Raw genomic sequence first — 13,453 nt, 5'->3', positions numbered from 1 at the left:
GTCACCAAGAGGATGCCCAAGTCGGCTCATCCCATGGCTTCCTCCAAACATTAGCCTGTCCCTTGAAACACGATTGTCGGACAATTCCAGCAGATTTCTCTGAAAAGCAGAACTGAAGGTATACTGGCCTGCTGTGTTGCCTCAATTTCTTTTGGCTTGTCTTTAACACATTTCTCAGAAAGAGATGTGGTGGAACTTTTCCGGAGTGTCATGGAGGTGGTGAGTCATAAGAGGAGGAAGCGTTTTTCTTTCTATCTGCCTGTGCTTGATGTATAGGTCACCAGCTGGTCAAGGTAAGCAACCCGCTTTAACAAAACACCGACCGCCAAATGGACTTCAGAGCAAGAAGAGGGAAAAAAAACAAACGAAAGGAAGATGACAATGATCAGGGAAGGGGGTCTGAAAACCGTTATTCCTTTTGGACATGGTAAGTTATTGGATGTTCTTGGGAGCACGTCAGTGGTTTTCAGAGCACAGATAATGTTAACATAAGCAATGTTTTTCAGCCGGTGTATGATATACTAAGACTGATGAGTTTTGTTGAGTATCGTGCACGGTGTTGAGATACGGTACTGTACTCAGGAGCAGCTTGTTATGCCAATTCGCGAACAAAGCTTTAACACTACTGTCAAGATTGGAGAGATTGCCGCGGCAAGAAAACTCCCCAAAACGACGTGAAGTTTTAGTCATTTATCACTAGTCGTCTTGTTAGCCGTGCGATGGGATCGAGTCATACTGTTTATTGTAGGACCGCATGCACCCCATGCCGTATCGTAGTATCACGCGTAAGTAAATTGGCTGTAATCCCTCGTTATTTTCCAGTAGTTCATTCCAGTTGTTTGTATTATGTTGTCCTACAGCTTTTTTGTTTGTATTACTCTGATGGTCACTTCATTGTGACGTGTATATAGAGAAAGTCATGGGACAATTAGTGTGACAGAATTTTGCGGGCTTTACTCCACTCACGTGACTTGATCACTACCTCCAACCGCTTTTTTGGCCAGTTGCGGCCATATCCTGGTGAAAATACGGCTTCCCGTCCGATCAGCCATAGTCAAGCACCAGAGAGCCCAGTTAGTATTGTAGTGGGAGACCATACGAGAATCCTGGGTGCTGCAATTTTTGCGTGCAATTTTGTTGCGTTTTTCAAGTCAAGACTGATTACCGTCAGTATGCTCTGTTGTCAACCATGTTCTCGAAACCATACTCCCCAACACCTCCATTGATGAACAAAAACTGTGTATTGTCGGCAAAAGCAAGCAATTGCTGCTATACATTAAGTTTTACTTTTTCTCATAGTGTGTTATATATCCTCAGCCTCTTACACAACTTCGACGTTCTTTTATAGAATGCTCACGAATGCCTCTCGAAGATATTTTAGGAGTCGTGCTTTTGTATTGCATGAACCTTAAATTAAGCGAAGTGCTGATTTTTTCAATAATCACATGAAGGACAATTGTATATGAGAACAACAAGTACCTACAGGCTACAATATGAACTTGTAAAACTTCTTCTTAGCAGACTGCATCCATCGATACAGTAATTGCTGTATTAAGATACTGTATTAGGACGTCTAGTTACGTTACTATTCATTAAGCACTTCATTAGATAAATATGAATCTGAAAAACCTCCCTAAGGGAAGTGACCGGGCTGAGGACCAATAAGTTGGCCTGGAGCCAATGTCAATAAGGGAGTTTCATTACCATCGGCACCAGCGTAAGGCACATTGTTTCCCCACCAACTGAGCTCAATGTCGCTGTATTGGAGGGCAAAGAACACAATGATTGCTGCCAGGGCGATACCGACATTGACACCTGCAACCATCACATAGGTGTACTTGGCCCACCACTCAGTGTATCTCTTCTTCAAGTACAGAGTCCAAAATGCTGCCAGATAAACACCTCCAGTAATGTATGATAGGTTGCCAGGAGCGAACTGAAGGAAGCCCATGTTGATAACAACGGGGTTAATCTTTCCAAGTCGCTCCGAGAGTCGAACCATGGCCTCCTTTCTCTCGGGGTACCGCTTGCCAATGTAGGCCGGAATGGTGTACTGAATGGCGAAGAAAATGAGAGCAACAACTGCTCCAATGAGGAAACACCACTTAAGGAAGGGGTAAAGGCCATCCCCTCCCCCGGTTCCAAAAACTCGCTTGGATCCGATAGCTCCAAATAGAACCGATGCAGAGTAGAAGACGTTCTGGTTGGGGCAAGTAAACTTGGTAGTAGCTCGCTGGGCCGGGGTGCAAATATCTGTCAAGGTGAGCTGGTACTGGAGAATTCCGACGGTGACAAACGCATTGATGAGGGTGGAGAGGATCTGGGTTCGGAAAATGGCCCGAGAAGGCACGTAGGCGTACATTCCAGTCTTCCACACAGACACAAAGCCCTGAGAGGTGGAGTCTACGTTGACTCCGTATGCCTTTAAAATGTTGAGTGCAGTAGGTCGTCCGTTGAGAGCATAGCCACAAATAATCTCCACAAGCACGTTGAGGGCAAATCCGTTACCAGTGTAAGCTTGAAGGAGACAGATAGGGACTAGGAAGACCACGTTGATGCCGAGAACAAAGAAGATACCCCAGACAGGAGTGGAAGTGGGCCAGCCCTTGACAGTGCCAATGCAGAAGCCAATGGAGATGAGAAGAATAAGAAAGAACCACCAATCAGGGACATCGGGGTACTTTTTGAGCTGTCGGGCAAAAGGAGAGTCAACCTCGGTTCGCTTTCGTCCGTTCCAGAAGGCAATACCGTTGTAAAAGTCCACGGCAGCTGTGCACATATCTCTCCAGTAAGCCAGCATGGTGTAAACAAAGCCAAGGGTGTAGAGAGAAAAGAAAGAACCGTAGAGTACCAGGTTAGCAGCTCCCCACAGTGGAGGACCATACTTCTGGTACTTCTCCTCGTCAAAAACACCATTAGTCAGGATCTTGGTCACCTTGTAGCTACCTCCTTTGTTGTTGAAGATTCCAGGAGTGTTCATAGGCAGATAGGCGGTCCATCTGATGTTGGACCAGTATACACCAATGATTGTAAAGGTTCCTAGAATAGCTCCCACAAGAATGTTAACAACTGACCACCACGGAGTGACGACGTTACCCACGCCAATGACGTTAAGATCAAAGGTGGGGATGGGGTTTATACCCATTCCAGACTGCCCAGTGAGAAGAGCCAGGTTTACATTGTTGGGAGCTATCCATGTCATCCAGTTGAAGTTACTGAGAGCTGCAAACAGGTAGTCGGGAATCCAATAGTAGACGAATGAGCCTGCAAACACCACCAGGAAGAACCAATACTTGCTAATGGTCCATCCGTTGATGCTCTGCTTCCTCTCGGGATCCAGTAGGGCTCGGTTGAGCGCCAGAGTGGGCATTTGCATAGGCCACATTGCCTTGGTAGGGTAGATGGCAAATCGTCGCAGGATACCAGCGAATCCAAAACCAATGTACTGAGAAGAAAGGGTCAACATAATCTGGTAACCAAAGGTGGCCCATTTCTGATCGTAGTACATGGGCAGGAGCTGGGTGGGGAGGTTGTAGGCCGACACATAAGTGGAACCATCACCACCGCTGAGGAAGAAGGTCGCAAACATCTGCTCCTTTCTTGTCCAAGGACCAGGGTTGAGAGTGATTCGGGTTCCTCGGAAAGTAAACCCCCAGTCGGGCAAAACTCGAGCCAGGAACTCTCCACATGGATAGGTGAGCAGCTGCAGGACGTCGGAGCTAATGGAGATGGAAGGGAAGCGGAAGATGAAGAACTGGTTCACGAAGCATCCGACAAGAAGCCAGACCAAGCCGATGGCATAAGATCTGATTGTCTCGCAAGGTTCGTCCATATCATCCCAACAATCGGTAACGGCTCGAACTTCGACGTAAGGCGACCAATGCTTGATGGCAGCAGCTTCGATTCGGAGATCCATAGAGTAGGTTGTGGGGTCAGGTGCTTCTTTCTCGCCTTTCACAAGCGACTTCAGATATTCCTTTTGCTCCAACCGCAGATTGTAATCATCTTCGTGGAGGGGGATGAACTTGAGAAGAATTTCCTCAGCTTCTTCCTCGGTCATCTCAGCGACAAAACTGGCCATGAGACGAACATTCTTGGTGTGTTCGCCATTTTCGTCAGGGACAAAATTGAGCTTTTCGCCGACGTAATCAACGAAAGAGATATCGGTGACCTCAGCAGCCTCGAAGTCCACCTCGATGGCGTCCTTCTCAAAGGGGGACTTTTTGTCGTTGAACTTTTCCTCGGTGGGAGAGTCCATAGTGATGTTTGATGGTGCCCTTTAACTGTAGAATCAACATTTTTATATATACGGTCTACCTCTGTCGAACGGCACCACGCACGGCTCCGACGATATTCACCCGGATTTACCAAGAGGTAATCGTGACACAAGCACAAATGTGGATAGAGTTGCAAAATCATTGTTACAAGAGTGAGACACGTCTTCGCACTTATCTCAAAATGCCAAGACACCAAAATGCACGCCAAGAAATCTCGGCGATGAGGTGCCTGCCAAGATACGCAAGAGCTGCGAAAGGTGTTGGCTCAAAAACTTACGCATGTTTGGTGGCGATTTAGCACGGCGAATAAGCTATTCCACAAGGGATTTCTCGGCCCAGATGTGACGGTAAGGTGTGGCTTATCTTGGAAACAACCTAAACGATTTGAGAAGGTTAGGCTCCCATAGTGTGTAGATAGCAGGGTGTCTAGACTGATAGAAGGGTAGGGGAATAGGTAATAAATTGAGATTAACGACGGATGGAGTGTGTTACAAGTACATATAACAAACACGTGGATCGGCAGAGGTATCGACAGAGGCTGTCCTCAGTGCATTGGCCCTACAACACAAGTAGAGGCGTCCCAGATGCTGAAGGCGCGAAGAAAGACAGTGACCGGGTTCAGAGTCTCGTACTTCTGCTCTTTAACACGATGGATATGGGGGTAAGGTTCGATGCCTGAGCTACTGGTGACAAGGTCCGTAAATCATGTGTTGGTAGCACGTAATGAACGCCGTGTGGTAGGTGCATACAGGAATATACTCATGCAGCCGCTGCGTGATGATCAGCCAAAAGTTACGATTCTATGTTACTATCTATTGGGAACGCGGGGTGTTGTGAATGAAGAAGATCCACTCTTGAGAAGATGGGATAATATGGTGTTCCAGACTCGATAGAATGCTGTTGTTTCTGTGCAGTTATCTGTGGATGCAATACTTGGACAAAACAGATTATGCAGTTCCGTAAAGGACGGGGTGCCGTACGCTGTCGCTGTGACCGTCAAAAGTTTAACCCACGAGGCTCCTCCCCCAAAATACAACCCATATTTATCTGTGGTATACAGTTATACAGTGGGGTCTATCCCTTATCGCTGTTCCAGTGCAAGGTAGCTTCATTGTAATCTTTGAAGCGCTCGTATTATTCCAATGTCGAGTCGCGTTTTCTACGATTGCGGGAGGTCGTGGGGGTCAACTACGCCACGGTTCAGGCGGAACACATTTCTCCGCAGTTATTTTGACAGAATGAGGTAACGATATCAATCCAAATACATTTTCCGCGTGGATATTCATTGATATCTCCGTTTATTTTACCTAAAGCCCTGATTTCTAGAGATAAGCGAAAGTGCCAGCCCTGTAATTTTGGATATATAATTAGTAGCTTTTTAAACAACGAGCTTTACAAAGCTTACCACACAAGTATGAGCCAGGGACTCGCCCAGGCTGCTTGTCTTGTTAGCCCGAACTGTCTTTACCTGGACTACTGACGTCTCCATACTATCGACCTTGTCGGCCCCAGGCAAATGAGAAACATTGAATTTCAAAAATAAAGGACCTAAATACCACTGCACCTGTTTGGAGAAATAACGACTGTGTATCCCGCGTAATAGGTCAGGTGCAGTAAGATAAGTCTAGGGTGTTTTCTGTTGATATGGAAACAGGGAACCATGAGTTAGATAACCGACTCCGCGAAATCTCTCCGAACTCACCAATTAGAGCCAGTTCCGTGCTATTGGTATATCTGGGCTGAGAGGTGCGCTACCCCTCCCCGTGTATGGTGGTAATACGGGAGAGAAAAGTGCAAGTACAGGAAGATACAGAGAGCGTAAATCTTAATCTATTTTTGAGAGACAGGATATGAATAAATTGTACTTTAGAGGAGTTTTGTGGTGACTTCAGCTTGGCTGAGGAAGGATTGTATACGATGTACTATGATTATCGAGAAAAGCAATGGTTTTCTGATTCATTGTTTTATGTTTCCATCATACCGATTCCGCAATATAATTGTAATTGCACAAATACTAACCATTTACTTTTGCGGCCATTTTCTGGAGGTTTCGTGTCTATGTACATCATTAACAGAGACGGTACTGTGGCGGATGAATCATGTGCGGCTCGAAAATTCAGTCGGTGCGGCTCGAAAATTCAGGCGGTCCGTCTGTGCGGCTCAGAAATTGTCAGACGGGATGCTTGGAATAATGGCGGGATCCGTTACCAAATTAAAATGTGTGATTAATGTTACATTAGATTGTAATTGTTGCAATCTATCGGAATCACCTGTTTGAAGTCATATTTTTTCAGCAAAAATGGCAATTTTTCAGACGTGTTTAGTTAAATACAAAATTGCTTCAAGCGGCGACAAGGAATTAATGAGCCGCACGCTTACCCGTTGAAACACCGCGTCTCGACATGATACATGCAAGTTGGTCAGATCAAGGCGGGGGCAAGATGGCGGTATTTGGAATATAAAAGGGCTCAAAACTCCAGTCACTTCATCATCAACACCCACACAATCCCCCACAACAACTACTACAGATATGAAGGTCCTTCTTATTCTCTATGATGCCGGCTCTCACGCTAAGGATGAGCCCAAGCTCCTTGGATGCACCGAGAACGAGCTCGGTATCCGAGACTGGCTCGAGTCTCAGGGCCATACTCTCGTTACCACCTCTTCCAAGGATGGCGCCGACTCTGTGCTTGACAAGGAGATTGTTGACGCCGATGTAGTCATCACTACCCCCTTCCACCCTGGCTACATCAACAAGGAGCGAATCGACAAGGCCAAGAAGCTCAAGATCTGCATCACTGCCGGTGTGGGCTCGGACCACGTTGATCTCGATGCTGCCAACGCTCGAGATATCGCTGTTCTGGAAGTCACTGGTTCTAATGTCCAGTCCGTCGCTGAGCATGTTGTCATGACTATGCTCGTTCTGGTCCGAAACTTTGTCCCCGCCCACGAGCAAATCATCTCTGGCGGCTGGGATGTTGCTGCTGTCGCCAAGGACTCCTACGATCTCGAGGGTAAGGTCATCGGTACCGTTGGTGGCGGCCGAATCGGCCAGCGTGTCCTCAAGCGATGCAAGCCCTTCGACCCCATGGAAATGCTCTACTACGACTACCAGCCCATGCCTGCCGACGTCGAAAAGGAGATTGGTTGCCGACGAGTTGAGTCTCTGGAGGAGATGCTCTCTCTGTGTGATGTCGTGACCATCAATTGCCCTCTGCACGCCTCCACCAAGGGCCTCTTCAACAAGGAGCTCATCTCGCACATGAAGAATGGTGCTTGGCTCGTCAACACTGCTCGAGGAGCCATCTGCGTTACCGAGGACATTGTCGAGGCACTCGAGTCCGGCAAGATGCGAGGATACGGTGGTGATGTCTGGTTCCCCCAGCCTGCCCCCAAGGACCATCCCTGGAGAACCATGCGAAACAAGTACGGTGGTGGAAACGCCATGACTCCTCATATCTCTGGCACTTCCATCGATGCCCAGGGCCGATACGCCGAGGGAACAAAGAAGATCCTCGAGGTCTTCTTCTCTGGCAAGCAGGATTACCGACCCCAGGACATTATCTGCATCAACGGTCACTACGGTACCAAGGCTTACGGTGACGACAAGGAGCACAAGGAGCACCAGCTTAAGTAAACATTTTTATAGTAACATCTCATTTTGTACAAGTATAGAAGTCCCAGAACACCCTGGCATTGAGACTGGAGTTCATTGTAGAAAAAACAACCGGATTTATCTCCATATTTTAATTTTTAAACAAATACATTTCAGTTACTTAGGGCCTATAACAATGTTGTACCCGCAAATCGGATTCGGATTCGATTGTTCAGAAGAGCGCATGACATTCGCGTTCACTTGTTCACGTATTCTTCTTGTTCCATCACTTGACCTGATAAATATACCAACAAGCAGAGCTTTTTTTTTTTTTTTTTTTTTTTTTTTTTCTAGGAATTTTTTTAGGCTTTTTTATTATTATTCTAGGCCAATCGCCGCCGGTTTCAACCACTGCCTGGCTAGCTCAATCGGTAGAGCGTGAGACTCTTATTCAAAGCAATCTCAAGGCTGTGGGTTCAAGCCCCACGTCGGGCTTCTTTTTGCTCTCTTCTGTATCTTTTGCAACAGCGCCTACCATATCACGGATGCTTACTAATCTAAATTAGTAGTGTTCCTCCTAGAGCCAGTCGTATGAGGGCCTAGCTTGGCTCCAAGAGATCCACAGACTTTCCCGAAGTACAAACAGTACTGAAACACTCGACGATCCTGGTAACTCAACCAGACTGCGGTAGCTTCACACTGCTCACACTGCTTCAGAATTTCCTTAATTTTTTTATCGGTTATCTCTTGCACACATGGTAGTGCTGTAGGTCTGGTTGGCCCACAGACAAACTGGGGTTCGTACAGTGCCCACTCCTACGCTACAATCATATAAACAAGGTCCACGGTGTTATTCATCCAAGCTCTCAGGAGCTCAACCAGCCATCCGCATTGTTATGTCTGACGACGTGTAGTGGAGTCGAGAGTCAAACTTGACACAGGGCCAGTGGTGGTGGTGGAAACACGCGCATGTTGTAGCTAGACCAAGTTGACAAACAGGGGTCCAACCAAAGAAGGATTGATCCAATGCTCTGGGATATCTTACGATATCTTTGTTACGGTTGTCCAATATGTTTCGACTGACATATATGAGGACTGCTAGGCGTGGGTCCCAGATACCTCAGAAAAGTCTACTCAACTCGACACGATGAAAATAACACGAAGGGAGCTGACAAAGTTGTTTGTATGACAATTTATGTCGCCCAGAGTGTGAATTCAGTTTGGTTTCGTGGAGAACAAATCTGTTCAAGGTCAGTTCCACACTCACATCTTCCAAAATCGGATAAATACCTTAATCCATGTAAGATCGTGTGTTGTGCTCGAGTTCTTGGTACAACCTGCTGAGTTTTCCAGCACCCATAGATATGAGTCCATGTAAGACCGTTGTTTCCAAGTTTTGTAGATAAGAAAATTAAGACTTTTAGACATCTTTTTTGGACTCATTTGCCTTACAAGAGCTCTTTGGCTGTATTTTATTTTATTTTATTCGATTTTTCGTCATTTCTCACATTTTTCATTAATATAAAATTAAGTTTCGAGTCCGCCCACCAGAAACAAGGAGTCAAGGCAAAACTCCGAGAAAAAAAACAACTAGACTTCCTTTCAAGTAACTTCATCTTTCTTCAAAGTTCCATCCAGTTCTCTCTCTGTCTTTTTTACTCCGTGGAAGTGGTGTTTGCCACCTTCTATGGCTATCTTTGTTCTCGAAACCTCCAATTATTTTTCGGTTACAATTAAGGTTTCTTATGTCGCTTAATACGACCAAGTCCACTTGAGCACGAGCATGCGTTTTGTATATTGTGAATATAGCAATAATGACATGAGTTTGGATATTCTCCATTGACGTACTACAGTCCTGTTTTTCGAAAAAGACATTTCGTGTGAATTCCCCAGTGTTCTCTCTTGTTCGACAATGTTCGCTCGATTTCCCATATGCATAGATCGACACTAATATTTGCCACCAAGCAACTCTAACGAGACTTTCGAAACTCAATCACGCTCCTCCAGCAGTATTTAAACCCCCGCCATAGCCCTGTTTTTCCATAATCAGAAGTCGATCAGTCTCTCAGCTTTTGCGGAGGATTCGGTCACTTCGAGAGATGCTGATACTGCTGAGCGAAAGCAAGGAAGCAGTACTTGTCTTGCGCGAGCAGACATTCACTTCACTCCTACCATGACGCAACTTGAGTTCTCTTATGTTGCCGAGCTGGAGGGTCAGCACACCTCTTTTATGCATCTACGGGATGGAGCTATGACGAGCAAAGATTCGCAATCTACTCAGGAGCTCCGTCTCTCAGATGGTTCGCAACCACGGGTGAAATTCCCAGCATGAGCAACACTTTGGGGTCTGCTCTACTGGTCCTGTCGCAAGGCAGTATTCCAGAAGTTGCTGAGCAGAAGCTGCAAAGTCTCTGCTACGACGCAACTGTTGAGACTGATTAAAACCGTGTGTGAAGAACGCATGAGCTAGTAACTAAGACGTGAAGCTGAGCGTAAGCTACGAAGCTGCAGAGTGAAAGGAAACCCCTCGGTACATGCACTAAGAGGACGCAGGGTGATGACGAGTTGGAGGCTTAGCAAGCCGCTCATGAATCCTGTCTCCGTGGATATGAAGCTGTGACGGACACGAAACATTGTCCATGAGCTCTCCGAAGGTATGGGTAGCCCCCTAGGGTGCAATTCCCTGCATGGATAACAATTCCTGAATGCTTTGGAGGGATGGACTGTCGTTTTAACAGTCATATGTCTTCTCCATCTGCTGCTGACTTGGTATCAGCACACCAGGAATCACGGTTAAGAGAACAGCTGACCACCACGATCCGAAACCTGATCCCAGCTTTTTTCCGCCTGAGCATAAGCGTCTGCAAAGGCCCGCCACCGAGCAAAAAGTGTTTGTGGCCCAACCTGCCAGAGGCCGCCAGAGCAAAGGAGCCAGTCCGGGGCCGCAAAGAGCCAGAACTAGAGCCGCCCGAACCGACAAATGCCAACAACAGAACACTAAGAGACAACGCTGAAAAGCCCGCCTGGAGCTGCACGATGGTGAAATTCCACCCAGCCCCCAGAAGCAGGAGACGTTGTAGCGACTGAGACACGTTAAGGTTATGCCAGCACAAGAGTGAACACTGTGAAAAACGATGGACGACAGCCGCGAAGGTGGAACTGTGAACTGTGAGAGCAGAATGCCAGCACCTTGATAGCATGGGCCAGAGCCAATCAGTAAGAGCCAGAGCCATGACGATAAGCCAGTGAGTGCCAATGAGCCAATAAGAGCTAAGTGTTTCTTGCGAATGAGAGCCAGAGCCATCGAGCCAGAGCCAATAAGAGCAACAAGAAGATGTGATTAGAGCCACTGCGCCAGATGATCATCCAAGAGCCAGTAAGTGCTGCAAAGCCAGTAAGAGCCATTCGAGCAGTCGGAGATCCAACGATCAGATTCGCATTCAGAAAGGATGTAGGCGTGGAACCTCGCTATGAGGATGTACACCAGCCGAACCTTTAGATTATAGAACAAGAGGATGTAAGCACTGAGCTGAACCTCTGGGGATAATACATTATGGACCATAGAGTCCCACCCAAATCATCACCAGTAGTTATCTGCACGAGTAGTTCTGTTTGCAGTTGCATGAGTAGTTCTGTTGAATTGTAGATGAAGTCAAGGTATGAAGTGCAGGTACAGTTGTCACAGTGTTTTACTTGTAGTTTCTATACTCTACTCAAGTCAACATCCTGTTGTATTTTTTTTTAATTTTTTTTAAAGGTACAGGTATAGTAAACGATTGAATAAGAAATATTAGAAAAATCAGCATCAAATATACGAAGTATATAAACTTTTCAATATCAACAACGAAAATTTCCTGATTCGGTAATATATTACTCATCTAAAAGGGAAAAAAACTTGGAAAAGTCTACTTTTTACTCCATAAATCCGTATATTGCTATATAATTCAATAATATATATACTGTACGACTATTTTCAAGGTACCAAACAGCCCCCACTGCTGGTCGAAGTTTATGACTAGTGGCTGCCGACACCAACAGCCCCCACTGTTGATGTTTCGACGCTAGTCATGGGTTTGGTCTCATCAGGGCAGCCAGTCCCCCGTTGTGCTTGACGCGCAAATAAAAAAGTAGTGGAAAATCCACTGAGCCCACACCGCAATAATCTGACACCCCACACACACAACAGACACTGTGTTTTGTACACTGAAAAAGAGCCGTCACCGCAAAAGAGCCAACATGCCGAAAAGAGCCAACACCGCAAAACGAGCCAACACCCGAAAGAAAAACAAGAGCACTGGGGGGGCACCCGAGACTTACTTGCATCACTGGAAAGAAGCGTCAGACCTTGACCACGTGAGGCTGGGGGGCGTGGTTGAAGGGTAAGAAAAGTGGCATCTCCGCCAGATTCCGGTTTCCGGAGGTCCGGCAGAATCCATCGCCTCGAGCAATCTTGTGTAAAGGAAATTGAGACACTAGAGGGATGGGGACACCCCTTCCCAATCGAGTCTCCCGACGTTTCTTCCTATTCAAAACTGCCAGAAGCTGAGATGACCCTGATCCGGGTAGACTCCAAGAAACGGAAAACGAGGCTGTTCTATAGGGCCTTGGGAGCAACTTTCCACCACCCCAACGCTGTATCACCTCTTGGTTGGCCCTGGCTTTGTAATCACCTTACAGAGTGGGTCCACCGGCACTATGTGCCAAATAGTGGGGAACCAAGGCTATCGTCCGAAATAAATGGAGAGGACTGAGTCGATACCCGTTCATCTAGTCGTAGAAGATGAGTCGTAATATAGTCGTAGAAGTGTTGTGAATGATGAAGTAGATAATTTCGTGAAATGAGAAGAGATGGGGAAGAAGAATATAGGGCAATAAATATCTTCTGAATACGCTAAGGTGGAGATGTATACAGAAATTATTGTGGTTTGATGTTGTGACTCTTCATCTTAATTTATATGTTTTGTTAGTCGTTTTACCGTAAAAGGAAGAAAGTATATAAAATATATACGATGCATATTCGATATAATCCCTTATCGCATGTATTTTTAATTGTATTGAATAGATGTCACCACTATATATTAAGGTTGAGATAATGCAATGGAGTGCATATAATCGAAAATTTGTGAATTGGGCGATCAGCTGTTGGTGATTGAATTGGATTCCTCATGATTGGAAAATAATATTTGCTATATCTATAATGGTATTATTGAGAGCTTCGTGAAATAAATTATCCAATTGCAGCATTTTTTGAAGGCCTGAAGGGAGAGGAAACTGTTCTCTTTAAATACACGACCTGATCTGCAGGAGCTCCAAGATATTGACCATATCAGAGCTGTTAGAACACAAGCCCCGACTTCGGTTAGTTTGACTGTTAATATCTGCGGCTTGCCTATGGCAAGTCGTTGAACAAATACTCGTGTTGAAAGGGTCAATCGATATCTGCAATACATGGGAAATGAGAGCTATATATAAAAATGGCTCCGTACTAACCGACGGATCTATAACTCGGTGGTCGAGTCCTGACAGAACCCTAAGATAGTGGGTCCTTGACTGCAAGGGTAACTATCAGGATCCTCTATCG

General features: G+C 46.0%; 3 protein-coding genes and 2 non-coding genes across 5 annotated transcripts; 3 read left to right on the top strand and 2 right to left on the bottom strand.

Annotated features, from left to right (window-relative positions):
- The first annotated feature begins 1,002 nt into the window (after positions 1 to 1,002).
- On the top strand, positions 1,003 to 1,121 carry YALI1_F18798r. The gene has a single exon (XR_002432162.3). It is a non-coding gene; the product is annotated as a 5S ribosomal RNA (ribosomal RNA).
- Positions 1,122 to 1,633: 512 nt separating this feature from the next.
- Positions 1,634 to 4,258, bottom strand: YALI1_F18766g (uncharacterized protein; the record flags this gene model as incomplete). Its single annotated transcript, XM_505391.3, has 1 exon — positions 1,634 to 4,258. One exon carries the CDS (start codon positions 4,256 to 4,258, stop codon positions 1,634 to 1,636), a length of 2,625 nt encoding a protein of 874 aa, XP_505391.3.
- A 2,549-nt stretch (positions 4,259 to 6,807) lies between these two features.
- YALI1_F18740g (uncharacterized protein) lies at positions 6,808 to 7,914 on the top strand (the record flags this gene model as incomplete). The annotated part of the gene is made up of 1 exon (XM_505390.3): positions 6,808 to 7,914. The coding sequence occupies one exon, from the start codon at positions 6,808 to 6,810 to the stop codon at positions 7,912 to 7,914; it is 1,107 nt and encodes a 368-aa protein (XP_505390.3).
- A 371-nt stretch (positions 7,915 to 8,285) lies between these two features.
- Positions 8,286 to 8,367, top strand: YALI1_F18725r. Its single transcript has one exon. It is a non-coding gene; the product is annotated as a tRNA-Lys (tRNA).
- A 2,236-nt stretch (positions 8,368 to 10,603) lies between these two features.
- YALI1_F18696g (uncharacterized protein) lies at positions 10,604 to 11,176 on the bottom strand (the record flags this gene model as incomplete). Its single annotated transcript, XM_068283390.1, has 1 exon — positions 10,604 to 11,176. The coding sequence occupies one exon, from the start codon at positions 11,174 to 11,176 to the stop codon at positions 10,604 to 10,606; it is 573 nt and encodes a 190-aa protein (XP_068139491.1).
- Between the last annotated feature and the right edge of the window lie 2,277 nt (positions 11,177 to 13,453).

The sequence above is a fragment of the Yarrowia lipolytica genome, chromosome 1F (genome assembly GCF_001761485.1).
Source record: "Yarrowia lipolytica chromosome 1F, complete sequence".
NCBI lineage: Eukaryota > Fungi > Ascomycota > Dipodascomycetes > Dipodascales > Yarrowia > Yarrowia lipolytica.
Note: the sequence above shows the minus strand (reverse complement) of the source record. Positions and strands in the feature narration are given on the sequence as shown.